The 18,346-nt window shown below is 35.2% G+C and overlaps 1 protein-coding gene across 15 annotated transcripts in view; it reads left to right on the forward strand.

Moving 5' to 3' along the window:
- LOC115968102 (3-oxoacyl-[acyl-carrier-protein] synthase II, chloroplastic-like) overlaps positions 1-18,346 on the forward strand; it is a 37,768-nt gene that overhangs the window by 13,148 nt on the left and 6,274 nt on the right. The window contains exons 13-21 of one of the 15 annotated variants that reach the window (XM_031087337.1): positions 1,455-1,512; positions 1,749-1,816; positions 1,898-1,960; positions 4,720-4,773; positions 4,859-4,961; positions 5,075-5,184; positions 5,295-5,414; positions 9,952-10,006; positions 12,486-12,949. In XM_031087337.1, coding sequence (XP_030943197.1) covers positions 1,455-1,512; positions 1,749-1,816; positions 1,898-1,960; positions 4,720-4,773; positions 4,859-4,961; positions 5,075-5,184; positions 5,295-5,414; positions 9,952-10,005 — 630 coding nt within the window. In that variant the 3' untranslated portion in view covers position 10,006; positions 12,486-12,949. Of the gene's footprint in view, positions 1-1,454; positions 1,513-1,748; positions 1,817-1,897; positions 1,966-4,642; positions 4,686-4,719; positions 4,774-4,858; positions 4,962-5,074; positions 5,185-5,294; positions 5,415-7,217; positions 7,728-9,951; positions 10,007-10,433; positions 11,922-12,273; positions 12,374-12,485; positions 12,950-18,346 lie in introns of those variants that run through there. The other 14 variants (XM_031087338.1, XM_031087343.1, XM_031087344.1 and 11 more) reach the window with 14 other exon arrangements.

The raw sequence follows: 18,346 nt of genomic DNA on the forward strand, positions 1-18,346 counted from the left end.
CTGATGGTACAGTTCACGTGGGTTCCAAAATCTGCCAATGTAAAATTGCAAAGTTTATTTACTATTATTTTTGTCAATTAGCATGCCCTCTTTTAGTTTATTGTTCTGGTTGGTCAAGTTTTTTTGTAGTTGATTAGAGAGCCTGCACTTTTTTAGTTTAGTTTATATGTTTGATTTGACAAGAGTTACAATGGAGTCAAAAGATAATATCCATCCTAATTATATGTTGTCTCCTAATATGCTCTGTATTAACTCCATTCACCTTATTGGGAGTAATTATGCTCAATGGCTCAAGTTGTTGAGGTCAGAAGAAAAAATTTTCACTTTCTTATTGATGATATTCCCTTCTGTGGATCCTAAATATGATGACTGGGGAGTAGAAGATGCATAGATTGGGAGTTCTTATGGAACAATATGGAGTCTAAGTTAAATTGTAGTATGGTTTTTCTTGGCCAACTACCAAACTTGAGTGGGAATAGGCTTACAATAATCTTAGACATATATATGATGTCCATCAAAATTATTTCTCCCTTGGTCTAAATATTTTTCCTTTAGAAGATTATTATGCAAAATTTAACTGTATATATGAAGAACTCAACTTTACCTGCCCATCTCCTCTGATGTTTGCATCATGCAAAAACAGAGAGACCTATATGAATGTTGCCCTATTTCTCTTGACTTGCCTTCCAACTTTGATTTGGTGAAATCACAAATTTTGGGTAGCAAAGACCTCTATTCTTTGAGTGATTTTTTTTTTAAGACTTAGATAAGCTTCCTTATCTGATTTTGGTACCATTACATCGCCTTAAATCTACTTTTGTCACCCATGTGATTGTATTGTGACAACAAGGCAACTATTAATATTGCTCACAATCCTGTCCAACATGATAGGACTAAACCTGTTGAGATTGACAAACATTTCATCAAGGAGAAGCTAGATGTTGGTATTATATGTAATCCATTTTCATGCTATTTTAATCAAGTTGGGCATGTACAATATCTTTGTCACTTGAGGGGGAGTGTTGCAGTACAATATTTTATTTAATTTTGTGATTGTTGCCACTTGTGAGGGTGTACTTGTAATATGCATTTTCATATTTGATTAATTATAACAAAACTGAGTTCTTTGGATTTTTTTTTTACACCTAACACATAATTTCTCCAATAATTCAATGGCAGCACATTACCAAACATATTGCAAACATGGCAGCACATTAGATCTAATCGATGTAAAATGTGGCATGCATGATATCTCATGGTGGATTGACAAAGCATCAATCTCATGTAAGGTTGTTAAGTGGTGTAACTTTAACCTAACTCATATATAGGTCAATGTGTGTATGCATGCCCTCAATCTTATACTTGCACTTTTTTCTTCTCTTAATTTAATATTGCAGATGAAATAACTGATATTGCTGAGCCAAACCTAAATGGTCTTATGAAAATTCATGCAGATTGCTGAAGATTATTCCCATAGCGAGTTTGTAATCCGTCTACCTGGGTACTGCCCAAGTATGTCTGTTGAAGCACATTTGTGGTTGTTTTCTTTAAAGTTAATATTTAAGTAATATTTTTTTATTTACTCTTGTTTGCTAACTTGATTATAGGGATTATGATCTTCAGGTTGTATTTCTGTCTTTGTGTTTGTCTGTGGCTCTATACATATTCTGCCTTTGCTCTTTTGGCAATGAATAAGTTGTAGGGTATTTATTCTAATTGGTATTTGAATATTCCTTTTCATTTTTTAGTGCCTGCATTTCGTGGTGTTATTGATGTACCCCTTGTCGTGAGGAGATTACACAAATCTAGAGAAGAGGTGTGATTTAGAACTCTCAAAAATTTAATGTGTATGAATTAATGTATTATGCTTGCTATAAAAAATTTCCTTGCAATGCAGGTGAGGAAAGATCTTGGAGTTCTGGATGATGTGAAACTAGTAATTTTTAATTTTGGTGGGCAGGTGAGGTATAATTTAGGCTGTCATGATATATTGGTATATTTCTTTCAATTTTTCTTGCTTACATTCCAAAATTTTTGAATCCCTCAACATCTTAGAATGACCAAGATTGGTGAAAGTACCTTGACTTTAAATGGTTTGGAGAATTTCCAGATTACTTTCTTTCAAGTTTTCAAAATTGATTCTCTGGGTTGAAATTCTGGTGTTTATTTGGTAATTGGTTATAAGATTTTTCTTGTTTTCCTTTTTCTTGATATTTGTTTTTCTTTAGCCTTTTGAAAAATAATATATGTATTAGAATGAATCCCTTCTCCAAATTGTTAGAAGAAAATAACTTATTTTGTTGGTAAACAAATATCATAAAGTAATGAAACATAGAAGATTAATTATATCCCACTTCTTGGGTTCAATAGCTTGTTTGAATATGAGGACTGTCCAAATGGGAAGAGAGAACAATTGTTCTCAAAATGCTAATACCTTATAACATTCTAAAGTTGGTCATCATATCATCACAGACAAGTGCAACTTGCCTGAAATTTTATTAGACATAGAGATAACAGTTTCTTGAGAAAGAATGTTGCAAGCTGTTCTCTATTCTTCTCTATCAAGTCATTGTTTCCGTTGTGCTATAAGGCGCCAATTGGCCAAATTGGTGCCCTTCTTCTAGCTTGGTAAGCATTAGCTAATTGGAAATTCCCAAGCATCTTGAGTTGGTGGCTGGATATGAGGGACTCAATGGGCTGGTGGGTGTCCTAACCTATTTGGGGTAGTGTTACCTCCTTGGCTTCTCATTATGCTTTAGTCACCAACAAGATAAGTTGGGATCTTTTCCTTTTGGGGTTGGGAGTGGGTGGGGTAGGGGGTGTTGTTTTGGGTTATTGGTTAAACGGGACCTTAAATTTAAGACTCTAAGGCAAGTTTTAGGGTGAACAGCATGAAAATTTATTAGACTCTTGGAATGGGCCCCTTGCAAAAGGCCAATTTCATACCCTCCCTCATTGCCAACTATCATTCGATTCTTCATATATCAAAAGAGCATATAATCTAGACTTTCTAGACTTTCGTAGAATGAAAATTGTGATAAGATTAGATCTTGTTCAAACCAAACGAAAACCCTTAAATCCATAAGAGCTCCTTGAATCCTCAAAAAAGAACTCTAGAATCTTTTGAGAAAATAAATTGACTAAAATTGTATTGATAATAGAATTTTCTTTTAGTTTTAAATATTTCCGGCCTATCGAAAGGCTTTATAAATTTCATTTTCCAAGCGAAAACACTCTAAAAGATTCTAATTGATATAATATCATAATAAGACTCTAAATAGAAAAGAATTAAAACACCTAAAACCAAGGAAACAACATCTTAAATCCAAAAATTATGAAAGTTACATTAAAAAATAAATAACAAGCAATAATTTTTTTGATAAGTAAATAATTTCATTGAAAAGTATCATAGTTTGACTCATAAGTTTAATTCCACAGCAATTTTTACAATTTTAAATATATCCCTTTTTCTTATAAATAGGAATTAGAGTACTTCTTCTCTACTCACTAGGCATTTTGTTAACACTTAAGGTCTTATTGAAAAAGTTTGTTCGACTAGCATACACCCACCTCACCTAGGCGGTTCCAAACCTCAATGGGGATTTTATCCGGTCCCATATGGCTTTTCCAATTTTCATCTTCCTCAGTGTGTCTTTACCTTAGTCATCTTAATTCTTCAAGCAAACCTCCGATTTCTATTCTCAATAGGTTACTCAATTCGCTCCAATTTTGTGTATCACTTGCAATAAAAAGTTTATCAAAATAACTTTTACATCTTGCTTTACTATGCCTCTTCTTTTACTAACACTCTTTGATCTTCATCTTTAATGCACTTGACACCATTCAAGTCTCTTGTTTTCATTTCCACTGTCTTAGCAAAGTTTATAAATATTATTTTCTCCATCCTTCGTCCCCGACTTGCTATTTAACTCATCACAAGCCTTAAATTTAGTCTCTTCGGCAACCTTCATTGTTCCCCCTTCACCACTTTATAATTTCTATAAACAGCATTGTCTCTACATCTAGGTGAGCTTCTATAGCTCTCTCTCTCTCTCTAATCTAATTGCTATATGAACCTCCTTTTCCACCACCAAGCCTTTTTAGTTAGTCAATTGCCTACATTTTTGCCACTCTTTTGATACAATCATTCCACATCTTATCAGCATCTTTGTCCAAATTCCACTTGCCTTCTTTGATCATTTTATCTTTAAAAAAATTTTCCTCTCTAAATAATTGTAACAAATTAATTAGTAATATTATGGATGTGTATTTTTATTATATTACATAAACATACAATTGTCACACCCACTTCATCCTCCCTACTCAACTGATTACTATTGCATTTCACTTCCCTGATGTGATGGTGCCTTATGTATTTGCCAATCTGTGAAAAATGCTAGTTAGTTTGAGCAACTTCATCCAACCAAAAAGAAAAGGGAGATATTGAGAAGCAATTTCCATATCAATTCACAGATCATTATTATTTGTTTTTTCTGTAATCTACTTTTACTAGCTTGAATGTTCTATTACAAACTTTATGTTGAACTTTATTTTTATACCAGATGCTTAGGATGCTATCTGTTAAGAGACCCTCTTTTTGATGTAACTTGCTTGTTTTAAAAACCAATATTTTTGTCCTTAGGTATTGTGATATGCTTATTATGCTTTAGGCATTAAGACAAATTCTGACTGTTATGTGCTGTTGTCCATCACATCCAGCCAGCTGGTTGGAAGTTGAAGGAGGAGTACTTACCTGCTGGTTGGTTGTGCCTGGTAAGTTTTGTTGGACATATACATCAATCATAGTTATTTCTTCATTTCATTTTGATAATATTTTTCCTATTGCATTCTGATTTAGGTTTGTGGGGCTTCAGACAATCGGGAGCTTCCCCCTAATTTCATAAAGCTTGCAAAAGATGTTTATACGCCTGACCTAATAGCAGCTTCAGATTGCATGCTCGGTATAATAAATTTTAATTTATTTAGAGCTGTTGCTTGGTCCAATGATTGAGATTTTGTCTAGAGCTTTCAGTACTGAACTTTTGGTACCTGGGCTTTTTTTTTCCTACTCCAGGAAAGATTGGATATGGCACAGTCAGTGAAGCCATGGCATACAAGGTGCCATTTATCTTCATACGTCGAGATTATTTTAATGAAGAACCGTATTTGAGAGAAATGCTTGAGGTACAATTGGATGCTTATCAAATTTATCAAGAAATTTATTATTCATATTCTTTTCACGTTACATCTAGTAATCAGTTGGGAAGTTACCTCCATATGTTTTGTGTAAACAGTATTACCAAGGTGGTGTGGAGATGGCCAGAAGAGATATGCTCAGTGGATGTTGGATACCCTACCTTGAATGTGCTGTTAACTTGAAACCGTGCTATGAGGGAGGTACCAATGGTGGTGAGGTATTCAACTTTTTTTAATCCAATTTTGTACCTTTTACGATTTATGGCTTTTATTAAGAATAGTTGGCATCAAAAGTTTTCACCTTGATGATCTCACACTAAAACTTTTGATGATCTCACATCAAAAATTTTCTTGATTGCACAAGCTTAAATCCTCAAAAGTTTTCACCTTGATGATTTCACACAAACTTTTTGAGGATTTAAGTTTGTGCAATCAAGAAATTTTTCCCCCCCTTTTTTTTGCTAAGTATGGTAACTCATGCACCCAAGCGAGATCAAACCCATGACCTTACTTTATCACCAAGGGTGGAATCCAGGTCACAACCCATTGGCATATGATTAGAAACTTATTTAGGAAGAATTCTTTTTTTTGGATAAATAATAAGGTTTATTAAGAGAAATGGAATGCACCAAGTACATATGATGTATGCTAGATATACATCACAACTAGGCTCTAAAATTACAATGATCCATAAATTTTAATAAGTTGAAGAAATAAAAGATTCTTGTGCTTTCATCCATTCAAGCAAGGTTATGAGGAACTGCAATTTCAGGTCTGAAATAGTCAGTTCATATTCCTCAAAATTTCTAGCAGTTCTTTCTCGCCAAAGTCTCTAGGTGATTCGTTATCTGAATTGCATATGAAATATGCTTTTCCCAATTAAATTAGACAAGAAATCTATCTATTTTGGAAATACATGAAGATGTGTAATTTGAAAAGTTAAATATTTACAGACATTGAGTTTAGAAACTGAATGATTTAGGATCTTTAAGAATTCAGCACTACAATAGATTTCTTGACGAGTTCTTAAAGGGTTCTTGAATAAGGATTGATGTTTGAGGGTGGGTTTTAGATTAGAAAATATTGAATCTTGTTGGCTGTTTGGGGCTGAGACAGGGAATAGAATGAGAAATAAGATAAATAAAATACTAGTCAATCATACCTATGCTTTCCTAAGCAATCACACTTAGGTAGGAGAAGGCAATCACTCCCACAAAGATTAAAATAAGCTGCTGGAATTTTAGGCTATTGTTAATCCTTTCCTAGAATGACTAGGACTCCAAAAAACCTATTCCTAGAAGAGTGGTGATAGTTACACACTGTGTACAGGACATGCAATGCCATGTCATCTGAAATCCTGTTTTTATTTAAAATTGTGAAATCGTGTTTTCAAAACTTTATTTCACCATTCACAACTATAACTGAAATTGTGTTTTCAAAACATGATTTCAAAGGTGTGTGTGCTACATTGAGTGTTATATTACAAAGAATTAACCTTCCTATAATGTCTAGGATTAACAATAACAAACAAAAAGGACTTAATAACTCCTAAACCAAATAGGAAAAGGAGTCAAAACATAAAATAAGACTCATGGGCTTTTGGTACAGCCAAGGACAGCCTATTCGAGAATTCTGGAAATTACCAAATTGCCCCCATTCTAGTAAAACTTAATTAAAACTGATCCAGTAGCTTTCTTACCTAAAAAAACTCAATACTAAGCCTCAATAATAACTAAAGCAACCTATTAAAGGTGTCAAGAAATTCCTCATCAAAACTAGATCATAAAACTTGAATATTTTCGTATATAATCTTGCTTTTCCTTGAACTCTTTCTTGCCTGCATCAGTGAACATGTATTTTGAGACATCTACAAATAGAAAGATGGACAAGCAACATTGGGCCAAAGGGATTAATATATTTTTCTACATGTTAGCAAACACGAGTAATTTTACTGGGAAGAAATTTCTGAGAAGTCTGAGGTTATGAGATGATCATCTTGTTCTATGAAAATTTATATACAGGACTTGAGGGAAGAATACTGTATGTGGGTAAAGTTTCAGGGAACAACAGAACCGCAGCAAAAACTTCCACAAGGACTGAAACTTGGTGGAGATATTGCAACTGGATGGGTACACTGCTAAGAAAGAGAAAACCTCAGTTTGTTTAAGACCAATCAGGGGTTGGCTAGGGAGGCTTTAATGATTAAGTCAGTAAACCGGTGGGAAAAATGAAAATGGTGACATCTCAACATATGAGATTGTTTACCTCAGCAGAATGGAGATAGGTGTGTGAAGGGCTGGTTTTGGCTGGAAACCCTTCCCCCAAGACTTGTCAGCAGGTCCTCCCCTCAGTTTGGCTGACTGGACTCTTAGACAGTAGTTCCCAGTTCGTGGGTGGATGAGATGTTGCTCAATGGCATTAAATGTGATGGTCCTTTTGTGAGGCACATGCTAAATGTTGATGTGAAAGGAGCTAGCAGACACTACTTTTGAGGATGACTACAGTTACCTGCCAACTGGGAGGAAGGGATGTGTAAATTTAGCTAAGAATAAAGTACTAGTTATGGAGGGTTGGTGGAGGGTTTGGCTGGGTTACTAGGGGGTAAATTGGGATCACTCTTGATGCCATATTTGGGGTTTTTATTTATTTATTTTCATTTATAAGTAAAATAATTTATTCAAAAAAGGAGAGATAATTCAAATAAACAATATTTGTTTTGAACTACTCCTAAGAAATTATAATACCAAGCATAGTAAATCTTAAAAACAAGAAAGGAAGATGATGGGGTATTTCTGGATATAGTCATCCAATTATATAGGGATCAATACATCAATTGCTTGATTACATGATTAGACCATTAAACACCATCAAAAGGTCTACTATTCATGTCTTACCAAATGATCCACGAAACATAGGAAGTTGCCTTTCAAATCTTCAAATTCTATTGCAATGAAATTTCCTTTGCCAACATCCTGGCATCTGAATTGGTGTCTCCGCCATAACCCAAAATACCCTGAAGAGGGTAAACATAAATGACCATGAATCTCTCATCACTGAGCAATGTAAAGAAGATGATCTAAAGACTCTCCACTACTCTTGCACATGCAACACCGATCAATAATCAAATTGTGACGTTTCCAAAGATAATCCACTATCAGTATTTTACCCAACGTTGTTGTCTAAGCAAAGAAAAGGATCTTGTGAAGTACCTTAACACCTATATACTTCTCCATGGAAGTGAACTCTGGTAGATCCTTTGAGAACATCGTAGTAAGAATGGACTTTAAACTTTCAGCTCTTAGTTAAACTCTATGAAGTATGGTCTTTATCTTGGCCTTGTGGATTTTGGAGTACAATAAATTAAAGAAACTCTCTGTAGCTTACAACTCCCAATCTTGGAAAGGTCAACAAAATTGAGGATTCCAACTCCGTTCACCATTCAAATAAGAAGCAAAGAAGTGTCCTTTTCTAGTGCCAATTTAAACAAATCAGGAAACATATTTTTTAGACAAGAATTTCCACCCCTTAGATCATGCCAAAACTATATCCATGTGTTATCCCAATGGTTTGAATTTGAGACCCATTCATTTAATGTGTCTTCATATGTTCTGACATTTTGAGACTAGTATTGCCAATGTCCATGCTAGCATTGGAAGAACATGTGTACAGAAAAGGTTTGCCACATCTCTTGCAGTTAGCTATCCTAACTTGTTTAGATTTTGCAGGAATAAGGAGGCTAGTGTGGCTGAGCTTATGAAGTCCTCCAATGGAGTCCTTTTTTGTGATGTGAGCTTCTTTAGGGGTGTGCATGTTTGGGAATTAGAGGCTATGTCAAGCTTCATGGAATCCATATATGGTTCTTCAATAAGGGGGTTTGGTGAGGATAAGATGTGTTGGATACCTAGCAAAGATAAGGGGTTCATGGTGAATGATTATTATAGAATTTTAGTTGGCCCTACTATCTACGGTTTTCCTTGGAGGAGTATTTGGAAGCAGAAGATTCCCTTTAGAGTAGCTTTCTTTGTATGGACTGCTGCCTTAGGGAAATGCTTGACGATTGATAATTTACGAAAAAGGAAGGTGTGGATATTGGATTGGTGCTACATGTGCAAGAGTAATGGTGAATCAATTGACCGTCTCTTCCTTCACTGTCCCGTTGCTTTGGATCTATGGTCTATGGTTTTGGGTTTATTTGGAGTAACTTGGGTTATGCCGCATGCTGTTTTGGGGCTGCTAGGGTGTTGGCAAGGTAGCTTTGGTTGTCATCGAAATGGTTATATATGGTCCATTGTTCCTCATTGCTTAGTGTGATGTCTTTGGAGGGAGAGAAATAGTAGATGCTTTGAAGATATTGAGAGATCTATTCCAGACCTCAAGTTATTCTTTTTTAGAACTTTATTGTGTTGGTTGTTTGCTTTGCAAAAACAATCATTCCCTTCTTTTATTGATTTCCTAGATTCTTGCAATTTTTGTATTTGATTTGTTGACCCCTTGTACACTCCCCGTGTACTAGGGTCTTCCTTTTTGATATCAATAAAACTTTTTACTTATCAAAAAAGAAAAGAAAAGAAGTTTGCCACATCAATAATTGCCTTCACTCTGTAACAAAAAGGCAGGATAAGAGTAATATTCATGCGTTTTCAAATTTTCAACAAGTAAACTGAAACAATTAATAGTGTTCAAAGATGAAAACGAAACCTAACATAGTTAAGAGACAAAATTGTATTCTAACCTAAGTATTTGTTGTCTTTTTAGCTGGCTGCTCATATACTACAAGATACAGCTGTTGGAAAGAATTGTGTTAGATAAGGTACATACTGCTGTTTCCTTTTTTAGTACTTGTTGGCTCCTTAATTAAGGTTGTTTTTCCTTAAATCTCTCTCTCTCTCTCTCTCTATATATATATATATATATATATATTATTGAGGACCATGATTGCAATGGTAGCTTTGGGATGCCATTTATCAGTTTATGTTGTTAATGGTTGCAATCATGGTCCTTTTTAAAGGACCATGATTGCAACCATTAACAACATAAATTGATTGAAGGCATCCCAAAGCTAATTCTAATACCCAAGAATTATTTTGGTTCATATCAGATCATGTCAAGACTACTTGCAAACTTGGATAGGCATAGGCTTGCTACCAAATCATGATCTTTATTTATTATGTCTTTTAGCATCAACTAGGTTCTGCTCAAATTTCTTTAGCTTTATTTATTTATTTTTTTGGTGTTAGGGGCAATTCTGTAATTTTCTGTTTTCTGGACAAGGGATGTGCTAGTGGTCCATGGGGACTTATGTTGGATTTTATCAAGTAATTGGATTTTTATTTGCGAGTTTAGTTTGGGCTTAGTAGTAAAGTCAAGGAACCCACATCTTATTAGGGTTTCAAGGAGTCCAAGTTCTAGCAGCTTTAGGTGTTAGCCACATATTTATATATATAATGTAAGGTCTTATGTTTGATTAATAATACATACATTTATGAAGAATTCAGCAACCCTCAGTGTGATGCTTAGGCATGTTTATGCCAATATTAAATCTGAACTTGCAGGTGGGGTTGTGTATCCTTGGTTTACTCCCAAGGGATGGGTCCAAAGGGCCCTACCTTGGTGAGGATCCACATCATCAAAAATAAAATAAATAAATCTGAATTTGCGATCTATTCGTACCCTAAAATTTTAATATTTGAAACCCTAAACCACCCATTCATCAATCAACTCTCTACAACCCTCAAAACAACATAAGACCGTTTATGCTTACAGTTTGCAACCTAGACCAGCCCCCAATCCTCAAAAATTTCCCTTTGTTTCTTCTCCAAATCCTAACCTTTCCCTACACTTTCTAAATCCATACATTCCTAATGTTTTATTACCTTTTCCCGAATCCCACCAAAACCCTAACCCTAGTTCTTTAATAATCCCTATAACTAGTAGCTGTCCAGAACTTCTAGATCAAAGTTGGCTTCGTTACCCATTGCCCCCCCCCCCCTCTCTCTCTCTCTCTCTCTCTACTCCATTTGTGTCATACATTTATCCATCCATTTGTGGACTGTATTCATTTTCGCAATAGGGTAAAAAGTTTCCAATCATTCTTATGACTTGTTCAGTTTGTTTGCTTATCAATTACTTCCTGCATACCACTTTTTTTTCAAAAAACTTTTAATTCATTTTTATTTTTTTTTATTTTTTATTTTTAAAGATGCAAGTTTCCAAAATGACCCTCATTAATTTAAACTTTATAGAAAGAGAGAAAGTTATCAACATTATGTTTATTTACTTTTCAAAGAGGATTATATTTTGGGACATCCCAAATAGAATACAACAACAATCATGTCTTGATCCCATAATCTTGGGGTTAGCTATGAATCTTTAACAGATTAGTCAAGGTCGGTATAACCTTTATAAGCATATAACTTGACCATTTTTGCTAAATGATACTATTTAAAAATGATTTTGTTAATTAGGATTGTTTTTGAAAGTATTTGGAGATATAACCTTTTTTAAAGTTCTAGCATGAAACTCATCTCTTGATGAGTTGCACTGCAAACAAGGAACTCAACAAGTTTGACTTGTCTCTCTCAAGAGATGAGTTTCGCTAAAACATGAAACTTGTCTCTTCAGAAGACTAGTTCAGTGCCGAAACTTGCCTCTCCAACATACGAGATTCAAATAGGCTTTTACCAAAATAACTTTCAAATATTTCTATCTTACCAAATAATTTTTTTTAAAAGTATTATTTGGCAAAAATGGCATAGAACTTACTCTTAGAATCTCATTTCAATCTATATATTTTTATTTTTTTATGTTTGCTTTGAGGCATCTCATCTATACTTCCATATTGTTATTGAAGGTGTTTTTATACACTTACTTGCTTGTGAAATTTTCAATACTAGATTCCAATTTATGGCCTTGCTGCTGTGACATGAATTCTATTGATGTGCCTGTTTGTGTATCAAGACATTGTAAGTCAACTTCTCATGTACTAATTGTATACATCTAATGACATTGTTTATCTGAGAACTACATACATGTACTTGATATGATTTTAAATTGTACATTGACACGTGAGAGTTCCAGGTCATCTGCTGCTTGTTTTTTTCTGATAGCATTTCAAGTCATTCTCTACAAGCAATTTTCTCAAAAGGAGCCCGATTTGCTGACCCACTCTATCATATTGTTGTTTTAGAAAGTTTGAATATGGTCATGGTGCCATGCATCTATAGCTGATATGGATACGGTCAGCTCTTTCATATTGCTGATTGAATCTTATATATGTGTGCCTTCTGTAGCAGACCAAAGTAAGGAGATTGCAGGATGTAATGGTACCTGGGTGTCAACCACAGAAAGTTCCTGGAAATGATATTCTTGTTTCAGATTGGTATACTCTTGCAGAAAACAAACTTGGTCTTCATAATTAGTTTTGAGGGTTCTTCACCAGATGCAAAACGGTCGGGATATCCTGCAACATATTTTGGAAGGATCTTACCAAGTCTAGGAAATTTTGGATATCTGAAGATTTGCTGACATTTCTCTCCTTAGTTTAGTATCATTAGTAATTTATTTTAAAAAATTGCCTAAAGGCAATAATTTCTTTGATGAAGAAAAATAAGTTTTACTGTAACAAATTGTCCATGTTTATATGTGATGTCTCTAGGAAATATTTAATAGACTAATAGGCAGAAGGTCATTTTACAAACGGATAATGAGAATCTCTCCAACCTATGCTTATTCAATAATATCATTCATTCTCTCATCTCGTGTAAACAAGTTTATAACTTAGTTGCAATTCTCTATTTAATACTTCTAGTTAGAGGCTTAGTGCTGTTCATCAACCGCCCGACCCCAACATAACTAGCCATTGCCAAGTCGATCAAACTGCCAGATCGGGCTGCGGACGATGAAGGAAGCGGTAGTTGGTGAAGGTTAAGGTTTTTTGATACTGGCTGATTTGAAGCACATTTCTAGTTCTTTGATTCTGACAAGGAACCAAACCGGCTGCCCCGAACTTACATATATAAATTTCAATCTAAATACCTCTAGCTCTTGATCTCATATGCATTCCATCTCTCTATCTCTCTCTCTCTCTAGACACCTTTTGTTCTGAGTCATTCTCTTCCTCCATCTGATTTACCTGTTTCTTCTTCTGCTAGTCCCATTGAGTTTGATTCTATTGCTGTGTCTAGTATTCCTAATTCAGCTTCAGTTCCTCTTCCTTTGGCCACAAATACACATCCTATGCTTACCATGTCCAAAAATGGTATTTTCAAGCCTAAAGTGTTTGCTGTTCAGATTGACTAGAGTTGTATTGAGCCTCCTTCCTACTTTATTGCATTTAAGTATCCTCATTGGGTTGAAGCAATGGATTCTGAGTTTACTAGTTTGAAGCAGCAACATACTTGGTCTCTGGTTCCTTTACCACCTAATAAGAATGTTGTGGGATGTAAATGGGTGTATAAGGTTAAGAGGAATAGTGATGGCAATATTGCTAGGTTTAAAGCTAGACTTGTTGCTAAAGGATACTTGCAGCAATATGGTTTGGATTATGCTGAGACCTTTAGTCCTGTGGTCAAGCCTACAACTGTGAGAATCATTCTTGCTGTGACTGTTCACTTTGGTTGGTCCCTTAGGCAATTGGATGTTTCCAATGCCTTTCTTCATGGTGTGTTGCAAGAGGAAGTCTACATGAGTCAGCCACCTGGGTATAAAGATCAGTCTAAGCCTCACCATGTATGTCTGCTGCATAAGGCTATATATGGTCTCAAACAAGCTCCTAGAGCTTGGTTTGACAACTTCACATCTTAGCTTTTTCACTTGGGTTTTCATGCTTCCTGTGTAGACAGCAACTTGTTTATCTTTATTCATTCAGATCATGTTGTTTACTTGCTTTTGTATGTGGATGACATTATAATCACTGGCAATCATGGTGCTTTTGTTGCTGAGATTATTAGGCAGCTTGGTGTAGCTTTTGCTCTTAAGGATATAGGTCCTTTGAGTTATTTCTTGGGTCTGCAGATTGAATATATTGGTGGAGGTGTTTTTGTGCATCAATCTAAGTATGCAAAGGACTTATTATCTAAGTTCCATATGTTAGATTGTAAGCCCTGCTCTACTCCTTGTGCTTTTGCTCATTCTCATGCTTCTGACAGTCCTCTACTTCCGGATCCTACTGCTTATAGGAGTCTTGTTGGGGCTTTACAATATTTAACCTTCACTAGGCCTGACCTGTCTTATGCAGTCCAGCAGGCATGTCAGTTTATGAGTAAGCCTTGTCAACATCATCTTGTTGCAGCTAAAAGGATCTTGAGATTTTTGAGGGGTACTCTTCACTTGGGGATTTATTTCAAGCTTGGTCCTCTCTCTCTTTCAACTTATTGTGATGCTGATTGGGCTGGGGATCCCCTTGATAGGAGGTCAATCATTGGCACGGTTGTTTTCCTAGGGAATTCTCCTAATACCTGGTCTACCAAGAAGCAGTCTGTTGTATCTAGGTTAGACCAAGAAGCAGTCTTGCATCTAGGTCCTCCACTGAAGCTGAGTACAGATCCCTTGCTATTACCACTGCTGAGTTGTATTAGTTACGTATGCTCCTCAAAGACTTAGGGATTTATTTGTATCATCCTCCAATTTTAGGGTGTGACAATGTTTCAGCTCTTGCCTTAGCTTCTAATCCTATTTTTCATGCCAAAACTAAACATATTGAAGTGGATTACCACTTTGTCCATGAAAAGGTTTTGAATAGAGACATGGTTCTCACATATATTTATACTTTGGATCAATTACTTAATTTATTCACCAAGAGTCTGTCTTCCCCTCGGTTTTGTGCTCTTTCTTTCAAACTCATGGGGCTTCCTCCCCTTCGTTTGAGGGGGGATGTAAAGGATGATAGTGCTGATGGTTCTTCCTCAAGTCACTCAGTTAACAGAGCTTAAGTTCATAGACAAACTCGGTCACATAAACGACCTGTAGTTCAGTCATAATATTGTAAAGTTGTGTGTAGTTTAGTATAAGAACTTGTGGTATTAGTTAGTTACACTACTGTACACACGTGTTTGTATTCTATTAGTCATTACACAATTCTGTTAGGATAGAGTTGGTGCCTAAATCTGTTATGATTGGTTAGCCTATATATGTTGTATCTCATGTAATCTATTCTCAATGAAAGATTCGGTTTCTCATTGTTTCTCTTCTAGAACTTTCTCTCAAAGAGTTATAGTTTTCTTCATTATAAACCCGGTTTAAAACACTAATATTACTATTTTCGTGTGCGTTATAATAAATATTACTGTTTACTCCCAAAAAAAAAAAACACACACACATATATATATATATATATATATATAACAATTAAAGGGAGCAATGAAAAGAATGAAGTATAGATATCCAATATGAGAAATATATAACCAAAGAAGGGTCCTAAACATCATTGTGTATCTAATCAAAGGTGCATTTTTTATGGTCATGCTATTAAGAAAAGTTAATCTAGAATCTTTAGCAGTAGCACAACAATGACAAACAATATTTTGTGAAAAAGAAACATCAATTTTTATTTAATTGGGAATCAGACTAACATAATGCTTTATATCTGGAAAAGCAGATGATGACCAAGTCTACGATGTCATAAACTCCAAGCCGCGCCGTTTTCAAGGAATTACAATAGGCAAAAAGGGAACTGAGGTTTTTATTTATTTATTTATTTTTAATTATAGAATTAGGGAACTGAGTGAATAACAAAAATTGGAAAAGAATTTTTAATTTTTTTTTTTCAACTAGTTGACGAATAGGGATTAGGTTTGAATACAATTTTGGAAAAAAGAAGACATTTGAAAATGAATTTAAACAAATTTCTAATAAATAAAAACTTTTGGTGGGAAATGATATACCCTATAGCACTTTGCCTTTCTTAGAGCATTCCCATTAAGGATGCTAAAAATGGTATGTGCTAAATTTTACCATCAACACACAAAAAAAGCCACTCCATCAAAGATTTCAAATGGCAAAATTTTTGACACATAGATATAGTGAGCTGTTATCAATAACAGCTTACTGTAGTAAAAATCTTAAATGAAAAAATTATATTTTATTCCAACGGTCACTTTTCCCTTTCTTTTTTTATTTTTCTCTTCTTTCTTCTTTCTTCTCTCTCCTCTCTCACTTTCCCCGTAGCTTTTGTTTCTCTCAATTTCACGATTTGAGCTCCTCCCCTCCAAGGTTCGTCGGTCAGAACTTCAAAACCCAAACGCCACTGGACAATAAATCCCCTTCACCTTTGAAGTGTTGCCGCCGATATGGAGGTAGAGCTTGATGGCTGGGTGATTTGATTTTGTGGGTCTAGGTTCATGGGTCTCTAATCGGCGTGGGCATCGACGTTGATGATAGATCGGCGTGGGTCATCGGCTAAGAGTTCGGTGTGGGTCTCTGATCGGTGGGTCTCTGATAGTGTGGGTCTCTCTCAGTGGTTGTTTTTTTTTTTTTTTTCTTTTCCAATTGTTGGTGCTGATGAGGTTGTGGGTTTGGGATTTGGTTGTGATTTTGGAGGGTTTTTCTTTTTCTGGTTGTTGGTGGTGAATGGTGATGAGGTTGTGGGTTTGGGTTTGTGATTTGGTTATGATTTTGGTGGTTGGTGGTCATGGTTGTGGGTGGTGCTAACAGTGGCAGTTGTTGTAGTTGTGGTGGCGTCAATGGGTGGTTTTATTTATTATTTTTTTTCGATGGTGGTGGCTGGCAGCGGCTAGCTGTGGGTGTGGGTTTGCAAAGAAAGTGGTGGGTTTTCAGAGAAAGGGAGAGACATAGAGAAAGAAATAGAGAATAAAAAAACAATATTTAAATGAAGTGGTAAAAAAAAAAAACAGAATTTTTGATGTATGATGTATTATAAAGTGAGATGTTAAAATCTAAAAAGTAGTGTTTTGAGATGGTATATGCTAAAATTTTTACCTCCCTTTATGCCTAAACACCAGTTAGATCGAAATCACATATTACATATTACATTATCGAATAAGAATTGCCTCAAATTAAATGTCTCATCATAATATGGAAGAATCTATTTTTTTATTCAGTCATATTTATTGTCCATAAATTATTTATTATTACTAGTATCTTCCACGTATAGTTCTAATACTATTTTTTTAGCACCTACTTGAAAGCATAGTATTGTGACTTTTGGAATACTCTTCTCAGGTGTTTGCTTTTAATCAATTGTACTTATACATCATATCAAAAAAAAAAAAAAAAATTGTGCTTATACAAATATACTTGACATTTGTAAAAAATCAAAAGTTATATAAAATTATAAAGATACCTTATGATCATTATGAAAAGACATTACTTATACTTGAAGTCACTTAAAATAAAACGCTAACACTTCCAAAGAAAAAAAATTCTTAAGCCACACCTTTTGAAAACATTTTTTTTTAAAGAATAAATTAATTTCTATATTATATTAATTTATTTCGAAGGTGTGCAATCCTTCTATTGAATATAATAACTTTATACGGACCACTTCCCATACTGGCTCTCACTCATGGAAGGGCTCTCTTGAGGGGGCGTGACCTATTGCGGAGTGGCCTACGGTGGGTAGTCCGTAAGGGGCATAGTATAAATTTTTGGACAGACCATTGGTTGCCTCCTGGACCAATCCGAGGTCTCATTCACGGCCCGCTTCTCTCATAGGAATATGAGTTTAAGGTTGCTAGGATGATTAATGACAATCACCAATGGGATTTCACACCACTTAGTATAGTCTTGCCACCCACAATAACCCAGTATATCTATGCTCAACCACTGCCCATCCCTTGTTCACAATCTTCACCTTCACTTGATGATGACTGTGTATGGAATCATCATGCCGGTATATGTTTAGTAAAATACGCTTACCATTCACTTTTATCATTGTCTAATGGTGGGCCAAGGAGGACAACTGAAACATGGTCATGGATTTGGAAGTTGAAGATACCTCCTAAAATCAAATTATTTGTTTGGAAATGCACCTAACATCGCATTCCCACCAAATCAATCATCTTCCCTCACGCTGACTTGAATGTCCGATTGTGTCCCCATTGCATTGATATTGAAACACTGATTCATGTTCTTCATGATTGCTCCTTTGCATGACACATTTGGTTCTCATTCTCATCGCACTTACTTATCTCTG

Source organism: Quercus lobata, chromosome 11 (assembly GCF_001633185.2).
Source record: "Quercus lobata isolate SW786 chromosome 11, ValleyOak3.0 Primary Assembly, whole genome shotgun sequence".
Lineage (NCBI taxonomy): Eukaryota > Viridiplantae > Streptophyta > Magnoliopsida > Fagales > Fagaceae > Quercus > Quercus lobata.